At 38.7% G+C, this 20,596-nt stretch overlaps 2 protein-coding genes, 2 long non-coding RNA genes and 1 pseudogene across 6 annotated transcripts; 2 read left to right on the plus strand and 3 right to left on the minus strand.

The window, feature by feature from the left end:
* Nucleotides 1–2,092: 2,092 nt before the first annotated feature.
* On the minus strand, nt 2,093–5,154 carry LOC125190519 (uncharacterized). 2 transcript variants are annotated; one of them, XM_089059751.1, is made up of 3 exons: nt 5,006–5,154; nt 4,567–4,618; nt 2,093–2,897 (listed from the first exon to the last, which is right to left on the minus strand). In XM_089059751.1, exon 3 carries the CDS (start codon nt 2,895–2,897, stop codon nt 2,259–2,261), a length of 639 nt encoding a protein of 212 aa, XP_088915877.1. In that variant the 5' UTR covers nt 4,567–4,618; nt 5,006–5,154; the 3' UTR covers nt 2,093–2,258. The 2 variants fall into 2 exon arrangements, with proteins under 2 accessions (XP_088915877.1, XP_047943799.2); XM_048087842.2 differs by lacking the exon at nt 4,567–4,618.
* An 838-nt stretch (nt 5,155–5,992) lies between these two features.
* LOC125190518 (cytochrome P450 71A6-like) lies at nt 5,993–7,138 on the plus strand. The gene is made up of 2 exons (XM_048087841.2): nt 5,993–6,265; nt 6,381–7,138. The coding sequence occupies exons 1-2, from the start codon at nt 6,053–6,055 to the stop codon at nt 6,990–6,992; spliced, it is 825 nt and encodes a 274-aa protein (XP_047943798.2). The 5' UTR covers nt 5,993–6,052; the 3' UTR covers nt 6,993–7,138.
* A 1,289-nt stretch (nt 7,139–8,427) lies between these two features.
* Nucleotides 8,428–10,570, minus strand: LOC125190521 (uncharacterized). Its single transcript, XR_007170933.2, has 3 exons — nt 10,137–10,570; nt 8,750–8,933; nt 8,428–8,607 (listed from the first exon to the last, which is right to left on the minus strand). It is a non-coding gene; the product is annotated as an uncharacterized LOC125190521 (long non-coding RNA).
* Nucleotides 10,571–11,714: 1,144 nt separating this feature from the next.
* On the minus strand, nt 11,715–12,810 carry LOC125190520 (uncharacterized). 2 transcript variants are annotated; one of them, XR_016130547.1, is made up of 4 exons: nt 12,548–12,810; nt 12,241–12,310; nt 12,093–12,151; nt 11,715–11,989 (listed from the first exon to the last, which is right to left on the minus strand). It is a non-coding gene; the product is annotated as an uncharacterized LOC125190520 (long non-coding RNA). The 2 variants fall into 2 exon arrangements; XR_007170931.2 differs by having other exon boundaries at nt 12,241–12,373.
* Nucleotides 12,811–14,676: 1,866 nt separating this feature from the next.
* Nucleotides 14,677–16,531, plus strand: LOC125189635 (cytochrome P450 71A6 pseudogene; annotated as a pseudogene).
* Nucleotides 16,532–20,596: the final 4,065 nt, after the last annotated feature.

Genomic DNA, 20,596 nt, shown 5'->3' on the forward strand with positions numbered 1-20,596 from the left:
GAGCTCCTAACCGAACTCTAAGGAACCAACTCTAAAGGCCAAACTCCTTCTCTCTCTCCAAGTGGCTTCTTTTATAGGGAGGCTTGCCCTTGCTTTTATGGTAGACTTCCTTCAAGTTTTGACTATTATGCCCTTGTTAGTGATCATCCCAGCTATCCTTCTTCTCCATCTCGAGCCTTTTCTCTGGCATGCACCCTGGTCAGTATTGCACCCTTCTAGCGCCCTTTTCACTTGCGTCACCTGAATCGTCTCCTACTGACTTGGATTCTTTAATCCTGCACACTTGAGCAACTGTTTTGCAGATAATACATGCATTTCACGACATACTGACCATTAACCAAGGCTTAGAATACGACTTATCATCAGCCTCTCCTTACAGCGAATTGTCGCAAAGTTCGCGGTTAACCAGTCCATTCCTAAGATTACGTCGACATCTCTCATCGCCATAACTCACAGATCGTAAGCGACTAACTTAAGTTCTCCTAGTACAATTTCTATGTTCAAGCAAAATCGGGAAATCTCTATTATCCCTCCTACTGGTGAGGACACCATCATCTTATGTTCAGATTTTCTAGAAGGCAAGCTCAAGGTATGCACACACAACTCAGATATGAACGAATACGATGCACTCGTGTCAAACAAAACAACAATAGGGGTATCGAGGATTTCACCTATACCTGCCAAATTGCCACTCTCATGATTCCCTTGCTCAATCTTGGGCTGCTTCTGACTCATGGCGTACGCTCTAGCCGGGTCGGGAAGTCTTGGGCGGACAGGCTGCTGCAGCCGCTGTGGCTGGTCCCGGTTCGCTCCCGAGCCCGTAGGTGGCGTCCTCGGCTGCTGACGGAAACCCTGATGGTTCTGCCTCGTCCCGGTTCCCATATTCTTGCTAAGACACTCCCTCGAGAAATGCCCGTTCCCTCCACAGTTGAAGCACCTAGTCGGGTTTGGTCCCCTACATTCCCCAAAATGGTACTTGGCGCAAACGTTACACTGGGGTGGCCTGGTCCGGGGGTCGCTCCTCGGATTGAACGAAGTCCGTCCTCCTCCGTACGGCGGCATGTTCTGAGTGGGGCGGTATCGCTTGTTGTCATAGTGAATCCGACTCTCATCCCACCTCCTCTTATCATGGTTAGGGCGTGGCGGGGGTAGTGTCAATGTAGTGTTCCCCGTGCTCCTCTCCTTCGGCATTGCTGCCTCTACATCCAGTGCGAGGGCCAGCGCCTCGGCGTACGTAAGGGTCCCACGGACTGCCAAATCCATCCTAATCTCGTGCCTCAGGCCCTCATGAAACTTATCGGTCAGCTTCTCATCAGTATCCGTCTGTTCCGGCGCATAACGGGTCATGTCACAAAGTGCGTGGTCATATTCGGTCACGGACAGACGTCCCTGGGTAAGGTTGTGAAACTCGGCTGCCTTTGCCTTGCGGTAGCTTTTGGGTATGTACTTGTCATAGACTTCGGTCTTGAAGTCTTCTTATGTCATCCGGTCCACTCGATCCTGGGGCATGGTCTTTAACTTAGTATCCCACCAAAAGTCAGCGGACCCGGTCAGTTGATGTGTCACGCAGATCATCTTCTCCGCATCGTTGCACACTAAGGTTCTGAAGATGCGCTCCAAAGCGCGTACCCAAGTTTCAGCCTTTGCGGGTTCACCCATCCCGTCGAAGGTAGGAGGCTTTTGGTCTAGGAATAGCTTTACGACTTCCCTATCTACTTGTGGAGGTGGGGGTGGTGGCCTTGGTTGCGTCACGCTTTCTTCTTCCGAAGCCTGTGAAGAAGGCTCCTCGTTCGAACGTCTTACGTTACGTCTAGGCGGCATTCTGATTCATTTTCACTCGAGCTGCTAGCGCACTTATTTAAACCCAAAGATAGCTATAGGGTACTTTGAAAGAAAAATTTTAACTCATTCAACAAGTAGGGTCCACGGAAAGACCACACAATAGCAGTTGTAAAAAGAAAACAGTTGTGCAAGAGAAAGCATAATAAAGTTGCACCACAAGGTGGAAAACACTTGGAAGGAAATAGAACGAGCAAGTATATTTACGCAATAAGGATAGAAAAGAGTGAAGACGGCTCATTGCAAGATGATAAAAATAAAAGGTACGAATTCCCCATTAAATCTCAAAAGTAAAACTCAAAAGGTCTTGGTACAATGAATGAAAAGGACCAAACAATTGCGAAAGAGAAAGACAACATAAATAGCGGTTCTAGAATTCAAAAACATGGGGAAAGGAAAACGAAATCACTATTCAAGCACTAGACATCTCTGCCCTCGTCCTCTTCGGGTTCTTCCGACTCTCCGACACTTTCCGTGTTCGAACTCTCTGCCCTCTCGAACGGTCCCATCTCCTCGTCTTCCTTCTCGTCACTTAGGGGCGAAGGAATCGAGGTAAGCATCTCTTTGGCCTCTCTTATGATCCTTCGAGGGGCCGAAATACGCATCCTAAATGTCCTCCTTTGGGGAACGCGAGCGACGTGCGTCTCCTCATCATCGCGATACTTCATTCGACGCACTGCTCCTGGCGAGTACTTTTGCATTGGCGGATGGAGTGGAGGTCCGTCAACGGCGGCAGACATGGCCGGAAGTAAGACTCCTATTAGGCCGACGAAGTCTCCTTGAGGCGTGTACTTGGGTGGGCTAAACCAGGTGTAGGATACGGAGGCTTGAGCGGTCCACTCGCTCCAAGGGGAAGGTAGTATATGGATAAGTCGCATGATTCCCTCATGATGAGTAGTTCCATACGCGTAAGCGTCCAGCCAGTGACTGTAGAAATCGGTGACGAAGTTCAGGAGGAATTGCTTTCCGTCCCATTCCAGCTCTCTATAGCGTTCCACTGGAAAGTTCCTATTTTTGGCGTAGCGGCGACGCATAAGGGCGTGATAGGGTTGAACCATCTACATAAAGGGGAAAAGGAACAAGTCAGCACCACCACAAAGGTTGGAAAAGAATAGTAAGTGTGTGATCTCAAATTGTGCTGCGAACGTGTATAAAAGTCAAAAGATGATGGTACAAAGGTAGCATCGCGTCCAAAGTTCTCGTTCTTAAGATAACTATTCGTGCGTTTTCCATTCGCGTTTCGTCGAATTTCCACATACACTAACGGCCTTATACTAGGCATTACGTTTCTATTGTTGGTACGAGCGCTGTGATCGTATAGCTAAGTCATGCTAGGTTCCAAAAGTCCAAGTCTAAGCATCGCGACATTTCAACAAAATCTCACGTAATCACATTCGCATTTCACAATTTTCACAAGTTCTCATACAACATTCAAAAAATCACCATTCAAGAAGCATCGCTTCACATTCATAATATTTCCAAACTCCTAGGAATCATCATTTAAGAAGCATCGCTTCACAAGCACGCAATATTCTCAATACTTATGGCATGGTTTCTATGTTCTCAACAAATGACATTTTCCACAAAAATTTCCAAGAGCATAAAGTTTCAATCATAGAAATATTCTGTACCTCTTTCTTCGTGGTTGAACGAGACGAGTTGCGGTGTTGAGCCTTCCATATTCAGTTTATTAGAAAACGATTACAAGGACAACTTAGATTTCCGAAAAGACTCTTGGGTCCAGAGCGGAAAGAAACTGAGGCCCGAATACCAGCTGTAACAGCCCGCTCTCCTAGGGTACAATAAATGCGGCGACTCCTACCAAACGGACTTAAAGAAGTAAACATAGGCTAGGGTTTCATTTAGAGAGTGTTGACCAAAAGATTAAAATGGAACTATCAGAGCATTTAAAGCAACAACTTAACCTAGAAGCTTGAATAAGAAAAAGGAAGGTATCATAAATGACGTTCAAAAACCTCAAGAGTATGACGTAGTTTCCAAGATAAAAACCACAAGATAGTCTAAAGCCTCTAAACCAAAAGGAGAATGCAAAATATTCAAAAAAAATACTAAAGTGTATCCAAAACTCAGCGGAAAACGACCAAGAGAAAGTGCAGCTATGTATGAAGACACAACTACGCTTGAAGTTCAAAAACATCCATCTTAATTAGTTAACATGCTCAACACCCGCCACCGCTCGTCATCATTCAACCTGCACATAAGGAAACACATGCAGGGCTGAGTATTTTGAAATACTCAGTGAGCTCATTGCCAAAACGTTTTCTAAGTTATGCCACCCTTACCAATTGAACTCGAGTTTTAAGCAGTTATAAGAGAAATATCACGAGTATCACAAAATATATTTTCCATAGACTGGCCAGTCAAAATAACTCCCCATTTTCCTCAACAATTCAAAAGTCACAATCATTCCATAGTGCGGCAAAAGTGTGGCCACACTTTTCGCCCACGAGACCGGCCGACTAGCAAGGACGGCTCCCGATCCCCTCGTGTAAACAGCCTGGTAGGGTTTGCGTCCCATACTCAGACCCGAATTCGTATAATCATATCCATAGCCCTATAGCCCAATGGAGCGAACTCACAAACTAGGCATCAGACACACAATATCACAATAAAACAACATAGGCATGGCATAACAGTTAAACCACCTTTATGACACCAATCAATATTTCTGATAAAATAAAAGAGAGTTTTTAGAGTAAAGCCCACCTCGACTGCTTAGATTTCAAGTAGTTTCGCCGCTTCGCAACCAAAGTTTCACCTTTTAATCACATAGGCACATATCACAAATTAGGTTCAACACAACTCTTACTCATGCATGTCTCAATACTTTTCCCTTTTCCCATCGATTTATCTTAACATTAGTAATCAATCAAGATCATGTTTATCACACAAGTTCCATTCGCATCTCAAATCTAGATCAACATATGTCACACAAGGATAGTTAGCCATCAAACACACACTACACCAACACAACACACACACGCGCGCGCGCACACGCACACACGCCACACACATGTAACATATTCCCATATCCCCTTTATCCCACTTTCACTCAACCAAGATGCATGAGGGTTCAAGAAGACCGATTAATCGGTTAGAAAGAAGAGGAATCGAGTAGAAAGAAGAGGATTAAATATGAGAATACCTTATGAGAAAAACGAACGTTAGAAATTAAGCATTAGACTTGGTTCTTCAAAATTCTTGGATCAAACTTCAATTCTTCTCAAAGGTTGAAGGATTATTGAAGAAAAGTAGAAGAAAATTGAGAGAGTATGGAGAAGAGAGAGGGGGCGTGTAGTATGGGTGGGGGGCGAAAATTATGGGGCTAGGGTTAGGGGTTCTCTTATTTATAGTGCTCAATAAAATCTTTAGGTAAATAAATAGAATATTTGGTAAGATTTGATTCTACACAATAAAATATTGTGGAGTAGGGAAGAAGAAATAAAATAAGATCTAGGGTTCCAAGGCATGTAGGTTTCGAAAATTAGGCGTTTTAATTAGCCAAGATTTTGTTTTGGTATACTTTACGGAGTAGAATAAAATATCAGGAGCAAAATAAAAATAAGAATTCTCCCAACTTGGGATTGAAATAGGCGTTTCTATGCCTTTTAAATAAGGCGTGAATTTTTTATATTCACTAAAATAAGATATGGCAAGATCTCTTAAGGTATGGAAAGATTTGGTAGAATATTTGAATTCTAGGTATGGAAGGAAATCAAATAAGGAATCAATAAAATAAGCAAAATATTATTTCCTTCCCAACATAGTGATTTTCGAAAATCATTATTAAACAAGGGGGGTGTCTATTTTTCTCATTAAAATAAAGAAATAATTAGGTTTTGGATTTAATTTGGATAAATATCCCAAGAATGAAATTAAATCCGAAAAAATAGAATTCCCTCTCCAAGGGGTCTAGGGTTCGAAAATTTCAACAATTAGGTGGCTAGTATTTATGAAAATTTTCTTTGATATTCTCACTCACCCTTAAACGAATAATTCACTTTATAATAAAATCACATGCCACATCACATAGTCAACAAATTTGACTTTTCAAACTTCCCGGTCAAAGAAACTCATGCAATAAATTCACTTATCAAATAAATCACATCTTCCACGTCATCAATAATAAATTTTTGGGCTCTAAAAATTAGGGTTCGGAAATTCGGGATGTTACATTCCTTGCCTGAGATGGATGAGAAGGTTTGATGGTTTGGATAAGAGAGTGGACAAAGCTGCTGAGAAGATGGATAGGTTTTTGGAGGTTGTTATTGAAGAACATAGAGTTAGGGAGAGGAGAGAGGGAGATGGTGGTGAGCTGGATTTTGTGGACATATTGCTTGATTTTCAGAGAGAGAATACAAGTCTCACCCCTATTGAAGATGACACTATCAAAGCTATCGTTTTGGTATGAATACTTTTCTTTTACAATATGTATGTAAATACTCGTGTGTTTTCTTATAGCAATGTTTTGGTATGTTCTTATCATGCTGCCCCTGTTTGGTTGATTATTTTTATTGCAGGATATGTTTAGTGCTGGAACTGATACTACATTTACAGCTCTTGAGTGGGCGATAACGGAGCTCATACGAAATCCAGAAGCCATGAAAACTTTGCAAAATGAAGTGAAAGAAGTAGCCGGAAGTAAGGACGAGATTGATGAGCAAGACTTGGAGAAAATGCCTTATCTAAAAGCAGTGTTGAAGGAGAGTCTAAGATTGCATTCGCCGATCCCATTGTTGGTCCGTCGTGAATCAACTCAAGACACAAAAGTATTGGGCTATGACGTCGCATTTGGTACGCGTGTAATGATTAATGTTTGGGAGATTTCTAGGGATCCTTCATTGTGGATATATCCTGAGGAATTTCGCCCAGAGAGATTCCTTGGAATGGGCACAGACTTTAGAGGTCTGCATTTTGAGTTGACTCCGTTTGGGGCAGGCTGGAGGGGTTGCCCGGGTATTACATTCGCGGTGGTGGTGGTTGAGCTTGCCTTAGCCAAGTTGGTACACAAGTTCGATTTTAGATTGCCTAATGGACCGAAAATGAAGGAGTTAGATGCAAGTGAATCTAGTGGAATCACAATCCATAAAAAGTGTCCTTTGATTGTTGTATCTATTCCACGTGATTGTTAGGTCCTTCCATTTTAATGTGATTATAATCTTTTGTGTATATATATAAGATTATATAGCACCAGTGTTGAAAAAATAAGACTGGATTTCGACTGCGAATCAACACGTTGTCGGATCCAATTTGAACATAAAATCCGTCTAATAATTGAGCCATCAGTAAGATTAATGCATTCATGTATATAGTTTTGAACTAATGTGTTGTTTTTGTTCAATATTACTGTAATTTTGTGTTAAACATTTGCAATTGTAAATATATTAATACGATTTTATATAGTAGTAATTGAGCCATCAGTAAGATTAATACTTCTTGCTCGTTTATAGTACAAATAGTTCATGAAGACGTAGAATATATTTTCATGGTCTCAATGAAGGAGTGATTTGTAGTACTGGAATATGACGCAGATGCCAAGCTAGAATATCATTTTGGTCTAGAAAAAGAAACAGAAAAAAATTATCTAGGAGAAAATTTTGATATTTTAAATAGGGACATTTATTGAATAGACTAAATATATTTTCTTATCGGTTTATATTTTATGATAAATTTACAAATACATCTTAATTAATGAATATTAATTTCCTGTTACGATTTTTTATTATCTCAAAAATTGTACTCCCTCCGTTCCACAAAAGATCTCACACTTGTGGGACGGCACGAGATTTTAGGAGGTTTTATTTTGTGTGTTAAATGGAGAGAGAAAATATAATTTTTTATTCATGTGAGAGAGAACTTTTTCCAAAAGATAAATGTGACATCTTTTGTGGGACGGAGGGAGTAACATTTCTATTTAATTGGTGTGAAAGTTGGAAAATAAAATGAGCTTAATTGTATGAACAAATTTGACTATAGTGGGAATAGCCAAAAATATGGGGCGAACCAAACATATGGGTCAACATATTCACACAAGAATACAAGATAATGATATCTAAGACGAGTAATTACAACGGCGCCAAACAATGCCGTTGTAGAATAGTGAGGCAAGCTACAGACCTACTTATCGACCACCTAGCTAAACTGTAGAGCGATCCTAACTGCATGGACAGATCTAGCATGTAGGGGCATTCAATATCCTCACATATGAATAAATCATTTATTATAAAATTTAATAACTTTTAATTTTTATAAAATGTCCCTCCTAAACTCCAAAATTTTTCCTGTGTAATATTTTTGTTCGTCTCGGAATAAAATCCTGACTTCGTTCTTACCTGACCACATGATGAAGGCCAATCTAGACGTGCCATGTGGCACTTATGGTTGCTGAATTTTGATTTGTTTACTTGTACATTGTGATTTTTTGTCACGGCCGCACTTTGCTAAGGATAGCAAAGCCGGGAAACCGTGACTAGGGGTGGGGAATAAGAAGAGGAGAACAGAAAGGGGATAATAATGACGAATATTCACTCAGAAATAAAAGGGAAACAACTTCAAATTAACTTTTAATCACAAGAACTCGAATGGAGATCTTACTCTTCAATAAATATTTATCAGAGTATAGAAGAACAATACGCAGCGGAATGAACACGGTCACATGTATGGAAACATGCACCTCTGAGAGCCTCTACTTAAAATATAAAGAAAATCGTAAACTCTGCTCAGCATTCCCCACCGTCACTGCTCAACCTGCACATTTAGAAATATATGCAGGGCTGAGTATTAAAATACTCAGTAAACACATTGCCGAAATATACATACATAAAATGAAAATGTTATCATGCCATCACAGTAACACTCGATATTTTTCTCTTAAAAGGCCCGAGCTTACTAAAATCTTTGTTCGACTGCGCAGTCTAAGTTCTTTCATACTTTGCCATATCTGAACACCAAGTGCCGTGGAGATGGTGCTCTCCCACGGTCACCTACATCTTTCTCCAGCCGGGGAGGTGGCCACCTCCCAACGGCCTCCACTATACCTGTGTACACTAGTCCGAGTAGGGACACCACCCTCACTCGAACACGAATTCGATTCTTACGTTCCAACCAAACAGATAAGCATAAAACAAATCATTTATGGCAAGACAACATCATTTTCACAAATAACAAAACATAAGTTTATATTTTCATCCACATTAGTATGTAGGATAGAAAAGTTCAGCTCGTTCGTTTAGTTTCCTTAACTTGATTTTCTCATTCCGATCTTAACTTGCGGATAACCTTTTTCAAGATAAAACAATATAATATAAAATACTAATCAGACTTCAAGAATTTCTATTACTTTAATAGGAATGACTTCAAGAATTTCTATTACTTTAAGATGATTCTTCTTCCACTATTTCCGGACTTCGATTAAATTGGTATTTCATACACTACTAAAAATTTTACGCAGAGCTATAACAACTCGGATCCCAACTAATTATTTTAGTTTTGCTTAACCAATTTATTCTTCAATCCAAAATCCCTTAAAAAATTAATTCTATCCGGTCCAACAACTCTTCTTGCTCTTTGATAAATATTAGGCCCAAAAGACAGGTAAATTTCGAAATCGGCCCCCATTCATTTCTTTACTGCAATCCCAACTATTAAAGAGTTGGATTCAAAAATATTTACTCCACTTCTTAGCCCAAATAATAAAATGCAGCCCAACCACAATTAATTTAAAAAAACAACCATATACTCCCCGGCCCCCGCCCACCTATCAGTCCTCTTTCTAAATCACTATTCACCCCTTCTTCGTCAATTGCACAAAATAGGGAAAACCCCTCTTCCAAATCAGAATTTCCGTCGACCAGCCGCCACACCGGCGCCGCCGCCGACTCGGCGATGTTCCCCTTCTCCTCCTCATCTCTCTCTCTCTCTCGGATCTGCTCACGCCATCGCCGCCGCTGCTGATGTGCGCGCAGCGGCGCGCCGTCGCACCTCTCCGTCGTACGCTTGCTGTTCGGACAGCCCCGACTGAGCTCGATAAAACCTCGCAGGTATCCGGCAGCCCCCGAAACAACTCAGAACAGTCCCAAAACACCCCGAAAGATAAGTTCTTTACAAAGCTATGTTCTTTCGTTTTCAGTTTTCAATTACTCTGTGATGGGTGTTCAATTGTTGGAGTTTGATTGCTTTGTTTGATTGATTGATTAAATTACTTGTGGGGGAGTGTTGGATGATGATATGCTATGTATGAATTGCTGATTGAGACTTGAAATTGAGAGGGAGTATACCTTTCAACCGAACTTTGAATTTGGGGTGCAAATTGAAGGTCGAAAGGAGTAGTTCCTTGGACTTGGCAGATTCGTTTCTTAGCTTGTATGAGATTGAAATAAAAGACAACAGTTTCTTCTACCTCTTTCCCTCTCGGCTTTCTCTCTCAATTTGCTGAAGGTTCGCAGTTTGTGAATGATGGGATGAGTATACCGTGGACATCATGAGACAGAGTCTGAGCAGGAGGTGGAGTGGCAGAATCGAGCAGGAGGTGGAGATCAAGCAGCTGCATGCCTTGAGGGGAAGGAGAGTAATCAACCATAAAGAAGGTGGAGGCTGGCTACGTAACTTATGCAAAGAGGGATCTTTGGGCTCCAAAAGGAAATTATTTTAGTGATTTGGATTTTCTAAGAATGGGCTCTATAATAATGTAATTTTTCTTTTTAATTTAGGCCCACAAGAAATAATTTCTTTTATTTAAAAAAAATGTGTTGACTTTTATTTAAAAGGGAAATGACTTCACTACTATAGAACGTACTAAAATGGCAAAATGACACCACTACTATGGAACGGATGGAGCATTATGTAACTGTGTGTATAACACGTGCAATTGTCAATATATTTATCTAAAGGCTCCGATACTATATGACTTATAGCTCTTTTATATAAATAGTTCATGAATACGTAGAATATATATTTGGGCTCTCAATTATTTCAAGGACCTGAAATGACGGCTTCAATCAATGACGGACCCAGGTGGGGTTGGATGGGGTCGGCCGACCCCATCGCCGGTCCGTGAATACCTCTGAGAAACTCCCAAAATCAGCCGTCGACCCACCGCTGCATCAGCTCTAACCCCACGTTTTGGCTGATTCGTCACCATGGAAGAGAAATGAGGAAGTGAATTTGAAGAAAACAGATTAGGGGAGAGGTGAGATAGTTTCACAGAAGAGAAAAGCTTCAAGAGAAAACTGAAAATGAAGAAAAATTGCAGAAGTTTGAAAAAGACAACAATGGAGAAGAAAGCGGCGCATTTTTTTTATTATATGGTGTTATTTTATTTATTTCTTTTAATTATAAACTTAAATACTCCATTTCATTAATTATAATCCGTAGTACTAGGGTTTAGGGTTTGTTTCTTTTAAAAATAAACTTAAATACTCCATTTCTTTTAATTATACTCAGTAGTACTATTCACATGTGTTTGTTTAATTTAATTAATAGTTCAAGTAAATTCAAAATCTGTAAAATATTAAAAATAATTGTCATTTAGTATAAATCATAAATTTGATTTGATCTGATTTGACTTTTATTTTTATTTGTAGTTAAATAACAATAATATTTGTAAAATTACAAATAAAATAAAATTATTGTATGGTGTGTTTTTTTTATATTTTCAAAAATATGGATCCTGGAATTAATAAATTATCATACTTAACAAAAATAATGCAATATTTTAATTGTATTAATATATAATAATTATCTAAATATTATACTAATATATTATTAATTATTTTTTGACCCCGCGAGTTCGGTTTTTGGATCCGTCATTGGCTTCAATCACCACATGAATAAGTTGGCCTTAGTTAAGAAGTGAGTTACGAAGATCCCTTTCCCGAACTAACGCGTACTACACTTTAACTTACATAACTAAATTCATGTGGGTTTATGAATTGAAGAAAAGGGAATTATGGATGCTATTAAAAAATACACAAGTATGGGCCTAGAGCTTAAGAAACTATATTGCTATATTGCTTGCACTTTGGGCCTCTTTCTCCCAAGCCCAAATCACGGACCGTTCCGAACAGCCCGTCGCGCCCAGGGCAGCGAGCCCATGCCTCGGACAGCAATGCGGCAGCCAAGTCACATTTTCCTCCAACAAGATAAAAACAAGTGTTAGTTGCTAGGAATTAGGGAAACTACCTTTAGGAGAAAAGGAACAACCCGTCTTTAGCAATAAAAGACCAAAAACCCACCAATAAAGGTAAGTCAAAACCTGCAAATCCTCCACACTATGGCAGCACCTGCATTCTTGCTTATGTACCAGCCACAATCAAACAATAAGAGTTAATGGCTAAGTACTAGGTGATCATATGGGAACAAGATGAATTTATTGTCAAGTACCTAGTACCACAAATGCCACCAAAAATCCTTAAGTAAAAGTGCAGCTGTGAGGACCAATTAAGGGGATGTGCTGCGGCATGAAAACAAAAGAGGATAAGCCCCATTTAATCCTCCCAAAGTACACCAAGTTGGCCTATAAAAACCCCATCATATGCATAAATTTCTCCCTTCCACACATATCAAAAATTCAGTAGCAAGTTTGATAGTAAGTTTGAGAGGAAGTTAGAGAGCTTGGAGTGGGGTTTTCGTTTCCTCTCCCTCCTCACTTCTCCCTTCATGCTAAGAACTCAAATCGCCTTTCACTTGCCTTAATTAGTTTTACAATTCGGCACCGCTCCTTGCTGTTTGAGTGACGGTCGACGATCACCGGGGAAGACGCTGCTTCATCATTATCATTTTAGAGATTTCTTTCAAGTTGGGGCTGTCTTGTGTTTTAGGGATTTGATTTGGGATTTTGTGAAATCAGAAGAAGGAGCAAGGGATGGAGTGTCACGCCGCTGCTTCTCCTTCGGTCAAGGGATTTCTTCCCCAATTTGAGAAAAGAGAATGAGAGATGGGAATCGGGGATGTATGTTTTGGGCCTATCCTTTTTAATTGTTTTGGGGCTTATTTAAAAAAAGTGGGCTAAGGTTTTAATTAAATCTTGGGCTAAGGAACTTAACAAAGAAGTGGGCTAATATTTTCTTTTAATGATCTAAGGAGTTTGGGCCAATAATTAAAATAAAGTCTGTGCCTAATTAAATCATGAGCTTTCCTAAATTGCTCAATCAAATAATCAAATCCTAAGTGACGGTTTGCTAATTAAAATCCCGAGATGATAAATTGAGTGAACAAGATACATGGAAGGTAACAATTACAAGGTAAACGAATAATTTCTTAAGCCTCCACAATAAATTAAATCTCCTAATTTAATTAATGTTGCAAGAATTCTAGGATTTTTCTAGAGAGATAAGCAAAATAATAAAATAAGTTCGCACTTAGGATGCATTCACGTTTAAGTTCTTTTGACTTCATAAAGTCTAACTAAAATATTACCTTATTTTCTAAAGGGACGTCTTCGCACGTCGTTCAAGACCAAGTCAATGATTTTCCCGAAAAAGACTTAAGCTATCGAGGTGGGCATTTCTTTCAAAATGTGAACTTGCCTTTTTGCATGATTATGTGAAAATTATGCTATTTGTGTTTTGTCATGCCTTTATGTTTTATGGATTACCTATCTGCTTGGCTATGCCAATTAGGTTTAATTGAATTCGGGTCCCAGTAGGACCGCAAACCCTACTCGGACTAGTGTACACACATGGGGATCGTGTGCTAGCTTTCTAGTTGTCCGGTCTAGTGACCGGCGTGGAATGTAGCCACATTCCCGGTTTACATACGTTTCAGATATGGTATCTATATTTACGATTGCGCAATCAATTTTATGAACAAAAGTAATTTTAGTGCCTCACACCTTTTAAGTTAAAACCCCGAGATCACTCAACTGGCTGACAAAAATTGTACTAAAATTATGTTTCGGCAATGTGCCCACTTAGTATACCAAGTACTCAGCCTTGCATGTTTCTTTTCTAACGTGTAGGTTGAACGTGAACGAGCGAGAGATGGTGTTGAGCAAATGGTGATAATGAGTTAGCCTAAGAGGTCCAATACATATGACTTCATACGTGATGTATTGTCTTGAACACTTCCGCTGTAAATGTAATCTTGTTATCACTAGTAAGTGCGGTCGTGACACCGTCGTATCCACTGTAACCGCCGGAGCAGTCGTAGTCGTGGTGATCGCATCGGTTCGAACCAAAGAGCCTTCAATCATCATGAGATCCAAATGAAAGCACCAAAATGTTACGAATTAAACCATAACGATAGCCAAGGCGAGATATTCGCCAGATAAAGGTCCGTTCGCAGAGATAAATCCCCGTCGAGCAACCGAGATTCCCGCGCCAACAAGGGTTTGGCCGTATATAACAAAACTTGGCAAAAAGTAATTGCGAGAAAATTAGGAAATTTCTGATATGTTGATTGATTGTATCAACACACAGAATCCCTATTTATATATCTAAGGACCCTAGGTTTGGTTCGACTCGATCATATCGAGAAAGAACCAACAAGAAAACCCGACACAGAGCTTATAATTACGCTCGACTCAAAATATAAAATAAATAAGTCCAAAATATAAATATCCATCAAAATAACAAAAATACTAAAACTAACGAGACACAAAGTCTCCAAACTTCACCGGCTGCTTGGATTGCCGCTTCGGTCTTCCATCTCTTCTCGACTCCACTTCCGTGTAACCTCTTCATCCCTTCTTTCTCCGCGCTCCCTCTGCAACACTCTCTTCCGTGGAAGCCACCCTGCTCTCATTGGTAGTTTGGATCATCAGGAGTGGCAGTCACCGTCGTTGGTGTTGTTGGGACGGCATGCGTATCATAAACCTCCATGAAGCCATTGCAAAATGAAGTGAGAGAAGTAGCCAAAGGCAAGGACGAAATCGATGAGCAAAACTTGGAGAAAATACCTTATCTAAAAGCAGTGTTGAAGGAGAGTCTAAGGCTGCATATACCGATCCCATTACTAATCCCTCGTGAATCAACACAATACACAAATGTATTCGGCTACGACATCACATCTGGTACACGTGTGATGATCAATGCTTGGGGGATTTCTAGGGACCCATCATTGTGGAAAAATCCGGAGGAACTTCGTCCGGATAGGTTTCTTGAGACTAGAAAAGACTTTAGAGGTTTGCATTTTGAGTTGGTTCCGTTTGGGGCAGGCCGAAGGGGATGCCCTGGTGTACATTTGTGATGGTGGTTGATGAACTGGCACTAGCCAAGTAGGCGCACAAGTTCGATTTGGGATTGCTTAATGCAGTGAACATGGAGGAGTTAAATGTAAGCGAATCCCGTGGAATTACAATCCATAAAAGGTGTCCTTTGCTTGTTGTAGCTACTTGATACGAGCATATCTTCGGGAATATCCTCCATATCTTATTATCCATTTAGTATTGATTTACCTTATCTTTTCTATAGTTTATTGATTCTCCATATCTTTTTGCTTAGGATATTATTAGATTTGATTTATTATATTTTGGTAGGATATTATTGTATCCCCACGTATTATAAATATGTGTAGGAGACCACATGTTATGCATTCAAGAAATATCAAATAAATTTATCTTTTATCGTTATTTTATCTTTTCTTCTTTATTTTTCCGCAAAGTTTCTTCCACCGCCAAACTGTTGGTGTGTGAATTAGGTTGCTCCATGGAGGGTGTGCTCAAGTTTCTAGATATGATAAGAAATAGGGGTAAATCTTGGTGTTATTGACTGATCATGTTTCAAGATTAATTTATGGGAAAGCCCGAGGTACAAACTAGGCCCGCCTGTTGGGATGTGTAATACACATATCAATTCTCATCATTTTGGTAGTTTTTATTTCTGAATCGATTACTGTGTCAAGAAATGAATGCATAATTACCCACTCACCCCTTAAAAATTCAATTTCTCACCCAGTCATCTTCCTCACCTGCATTTCGGATTTCCCCACCTGCAGATTTTCGTCTTCTTCCTCAATTCTTACAAAAAGATGAAGCTGGAAAATTCCATGAGTGCAAGTTTTGTTCCCTCAAGTTCTGCAAATCTCAATCCCCAAGGGGACACATGAATCTCAAATCTGAAAAATCTCAAGCTCCCACCAGCCACCTCTCCTCTTGCCACTCTCTCCACTCTTCTCTCTAACCCCCCCGCCGATTCCATCTGCCTCCCTGTTCTAAATTCCTCTCTTAAATTGTCACCAATTTCAAAGAAACATTCGAAGGTTGTCACCACCTCTGCGCTCTCCTCGCAAAGCCCACGCCACCTCCGTCCCGCACGGCTTCGGCCGTTTCCCACACACGGTCAGATTGATGAGACTATGAAGAACTTCTAAGAAGCCCAGATTGAAGAGGAAAAGTGTCTACGTTGGGGAATTGATGAGACTGTGAAGAACTTCTAATAAGAAGCCTAGATTTCTTAACTCAGTGAATCTTCTTCTTAACCCTTGCGTGTTCATGGACTAAAGCAATTACTAGGGGCATTTGAAAGGGGAATTTGAGTCAGTTAACAAATGAATGTTTAAAAATAAATAGAAAACAAAATTAAGTAAGCAAAATCTGGATCTATTTCTTGAACCTTGAAGATTAATTGTTCATTTATGTGGGCCCCATGCAGGTAAATCTGATCCAGAATTATATCTGTTTATTGGGTTGAGATACCATAGCAGGGATGCTGTGCACATCTCCACCTTTGAATAACTTTACATACTTATATTATTTTTTTCATTTTAACAATGGATGGAGTTGATGTGCACAACATCCTCTGCTGTGGCATTTTGCACAGCAGGGGATCCCAACTCCTGTTTCTTTCACTCTAAAGGACATGAACACGCCCTAAGGCTTGGATACTATGACTTCTAGCTCTTTTATAGTACAAATAGTTCATGAAGACGTAGAATATATATTGGGGGTCTCAATGAAGTTTTGATTTGTAGTACCGGAATGTGAAGCAGATGCCAAGCTAGAATATTATTTTGGATAAGAAAAAGATAGGAAAAAATTATTTCTGACAAAAACTAAAAGAAATAGAAAATTTTGATATTTTAAATAGGGACATTTATTGAATAGACTAAATATATTTTCTTATCAGTTTATTTTTATGATAAATTTACATATATATCTCAATTAATGAAATCATGTTAATTGCAAGATGAGTATAAATATATTTATATTTCTATATAAATAATGTGAAAGTTGGAAAATAAAATCAGCTTAATTGTACGAACGAATTTGACTATATGTTCGTATACCCAAAAATTTGGGGCCAGCCAAACATATGGGTCATCATATTCACACAAGAATACCAGATAATGATATCTAAGAAGAGTAATTACAACGGTGCTAAACAATGCCGTTGTAGAAGAGTGAGGCAGGCTACAGGACTGCTTATTGACCACCTAGCTGACTTAGAGCGGTCCTAAATGCATGGACGAATCTAGCATGTAGGGGTCATTCAATATCTTCACATATGAATAAATCATTACTAATAAAATTTAAAAATTTTTATTTTTTCATAAAATGTCCCTCCAAAACTCTTAAATTTTTCCTGTTTAATATTTTTGTTTGTAACGGTATAAATTCCTGGCTTCGTCCTTATCTGACCACATGATGAAGGCCAATCCAATCGTGCCATGTGGCACTTATGGTTGCTGAATTTTGATTGATGAAGGCCAATCCAATCGTGCCATGTGGCACTTATGGTTGCTGAATTTTGATTTGTTTCCTTGTACTTTATAACCACCTAGCTAACTAACTATAGAGCGATCCTAACTGCATGGATGGATCTAGCATGTAGGGGCCATTCAATATCCTCACATATGAATAATTCATTTATTATAAAATTTAATAATTTTTATTTTTTACAAAATGTTCCTCCTAAACTCTTAAATGTTTCCCATGTACTAATATTTTTGTTTGTCTCGGAATAAATTCCTGGCTTCGTTCTTACCTGACCACATGATAAAGGCCAATCTAGTCATGCCAACTGGAACTTATGGTTGTTGAATTTTGAGTTGTTTCCTTGTACTTTGTGACCACCTAGCTAACTAACTATAAAGCGATCCTAACTGCATAGACGGATCTAGCATGTAGGGGCCATTCAATATCCTCACATATAAATAAATCATTTATTATAAAATTTAATAATTTTTATTTTTTATAAAATGTCCCTCCTAAACACTTAAATATTACCCATGTAATATTTTTGTTTGTCTCGGTATAAATTCCTGGCTTCGTCTTTATCTGACCAGATGATGAATGCCAATCCAGTCGTGCCATGTGGCACTTATGGTTGTTGAATTTTGATTTGTTTCCTTGTACTTTGTAACCACCTAGCTAACTAACTATAGAGCGATCCTAACTGCATGGACGGATCTAGCATGTAGGGGCTATTCAATATCCTCACATATGAATAATTCATTTATTATAAAATTTAATAATTATTATTTTTTCATAAAATGTCCCTCCGAAACTCTTAAATTTTTCCCATGTAATATTTTTTTTTTTGTAACGGTATAAATTCCTGGCTTCGTCCTTATCTGACCACATGATGAGGGCCAATCCGGTCGTGCCATGTGGCACTTATGGTTGCTGTATTTTGATTTATTTCATTGTACTTTGTGATCACCTAGCTAACTGTAGAGCGATCCTAATTGCATGGACTGATCTAGCAAGTAGGGGCCATGCAATATCCTCACATATCAATAAATAATTTTATTATAAAATTTAGATAATTTTTATTATTTTATAAAATGTCCCACCTAAACTCTTAAATTTTTCCCATGTTATATTATTTTTTGTCTCAGAATAAATTCTTGGCTTCGTCGTGACCACATGATGAAGGCCAATCCTGTCGTGCCAGTGGTACTTATGGTTGTTGAATTTTGATTTGTTTCCTTGTACTTTGTGACCACCTAGCTAACTAACTACAGAGCGACCCTAACTGCATGGACGGACCTAGCATGTAGGGGGCATTCAATATCCTCACATATGAATAAATCATTTATTATAAAATTTTATAATTTTTATTTTTTATAAAATGTCCCTCCTAAACTTTTAAATTTTACCCATGTAATATTTTTGTTTGTCTCGGTATAAATTCCTGGTTTCGTCCTTATCTGACCAGAGGATGAATGCCAATTCAGTCGTGCCATGTGGCACTTATGGTTGTTGAATTTTGATATATTTCTTTGTACTTTGTGACCACCTAGCTAACTACAGAGCGATCCTAACTGCATGGACGGATCTAGCATGTAGGGGCCATTCAATATCCCCACATATGAATAATTCATTTATTATAAAAGTTAATAATTTTTATTTTTTCATAAAATGTCCCTCCGAAACTCTTAAATTTTTCCTATGTAATATTTTTTTTTTGTAACGGTATAAATTCCTGCCTTCGTCCTTATCTGACCACATGATGAAGGCCAATCCAGTCGTGCCATGTGGCACTTATGGTTGCTGAATTTTGATTTATTTCTTTGTATTTTGTTATCACCTAGCTAACTGTAGAGCGATCCTAATTGCATGGATTGATCTAGCATGTAGGGGCCATGCAATATCCTCACATATGAATAAATAATTTTATTATAAAATTTAAATAATTTTTATTTTTTATAAAATGTCCCACCTAAACTCTTAAATTTTTCCCATGAAATATTATTTTTCGTCTCAGAATAAATTCCTGGCTTCGTCGTGACCACATGATGAAGGCCAATCCTGTCATGCCATGTGGCACTTATGGTGGTTGAATTTTGATTTGTTTCCTTGTACTTTGTGACCACCTAGCTAACTAACTATAGAGCGATCCTAACTGCATGGACGGATCTAGCATGTAGGGGGCATTTAATATCCTCACATATGAATAAATCATTTATTATAAAATTTAATAATTTTATTTTTAATAAAATGTCCCACCTAAACTCTTAAATTTTACCCATGTAATATTTTTGTTTGTCTCGGTATAAATTCCTGGCTTCGTCCTTATTTGACCACATGATGAAGGCCAATCCAGTCGTGCCATGTGGCACTTATGGTTGTTGAATTTTGATATATTTTTTTGTACTTTATGACCACCTAGCTAACTGTATAGCGATCCTAATTGCATGGACGGATCTAGCATGTAGGGGCCATTCAATATCCTCACATATGAATAATTCATTTATTATAAAATTTAATAATTTTTATTTTTTACAAAATGTCCCTCCTAAACTCTTAAATTTTTCCCATAATCATTTTAGTTTTTATAAAATGTCCCTTCAAACTCTTAAATTTTTCCCATGTAGTATTTTTGATTGTCTAAGTATAAATTCCTGACTTCATCCATACCTTACCACATGATGAAGGCCAACTCAGTTGTGCCATGTGGCACTTATGGTTGCTTGAATTTTGATTTGTTTCCTTGTACTTTGTGACAACCTAGTTAACTGTAGTGCAACCCTAACTGCATGGATTGATCTAGCATGTAGGGGTCATTCAATATCCTCACATACGAATAAATTATTTTATTATAAAATTTAAATAATTTTTATTTTTTATAAAATGTCCTTCCTAAACTCTTACATTTTTCCCATGTAATATTTTTGTTTGTCTCGGAATAAATTCATGGCTTCGTTCTTACCTGACCTCATGATGAAGGCCAATCCAGTCGTGCCATGTGGAACTTATGGTTGTTGAATTTTGATTTGTTTCCTTGTACTTTGTGACCACCTAGCTAACTGTAGAGCGATCCTAACTGCATGGACGGAACAAGCATGTAGGGGCCTT

Source organism: Salvia hispanica, chromosome 5 (assembly GCF_029641045.1).
Source record: "Salvia hispanica isolate PSC_SH4W2 chromosome 5, Shi_PSC_v1, whole genome shotgun sequence".
In the NCBI taxonomy this organism is placed as follows: Eukaryota; Viridiplantae; Streptophyta; class Magnoliopsida; order Lamiales; family Lamiaceae; genus Salvia; species Salvia hispanica.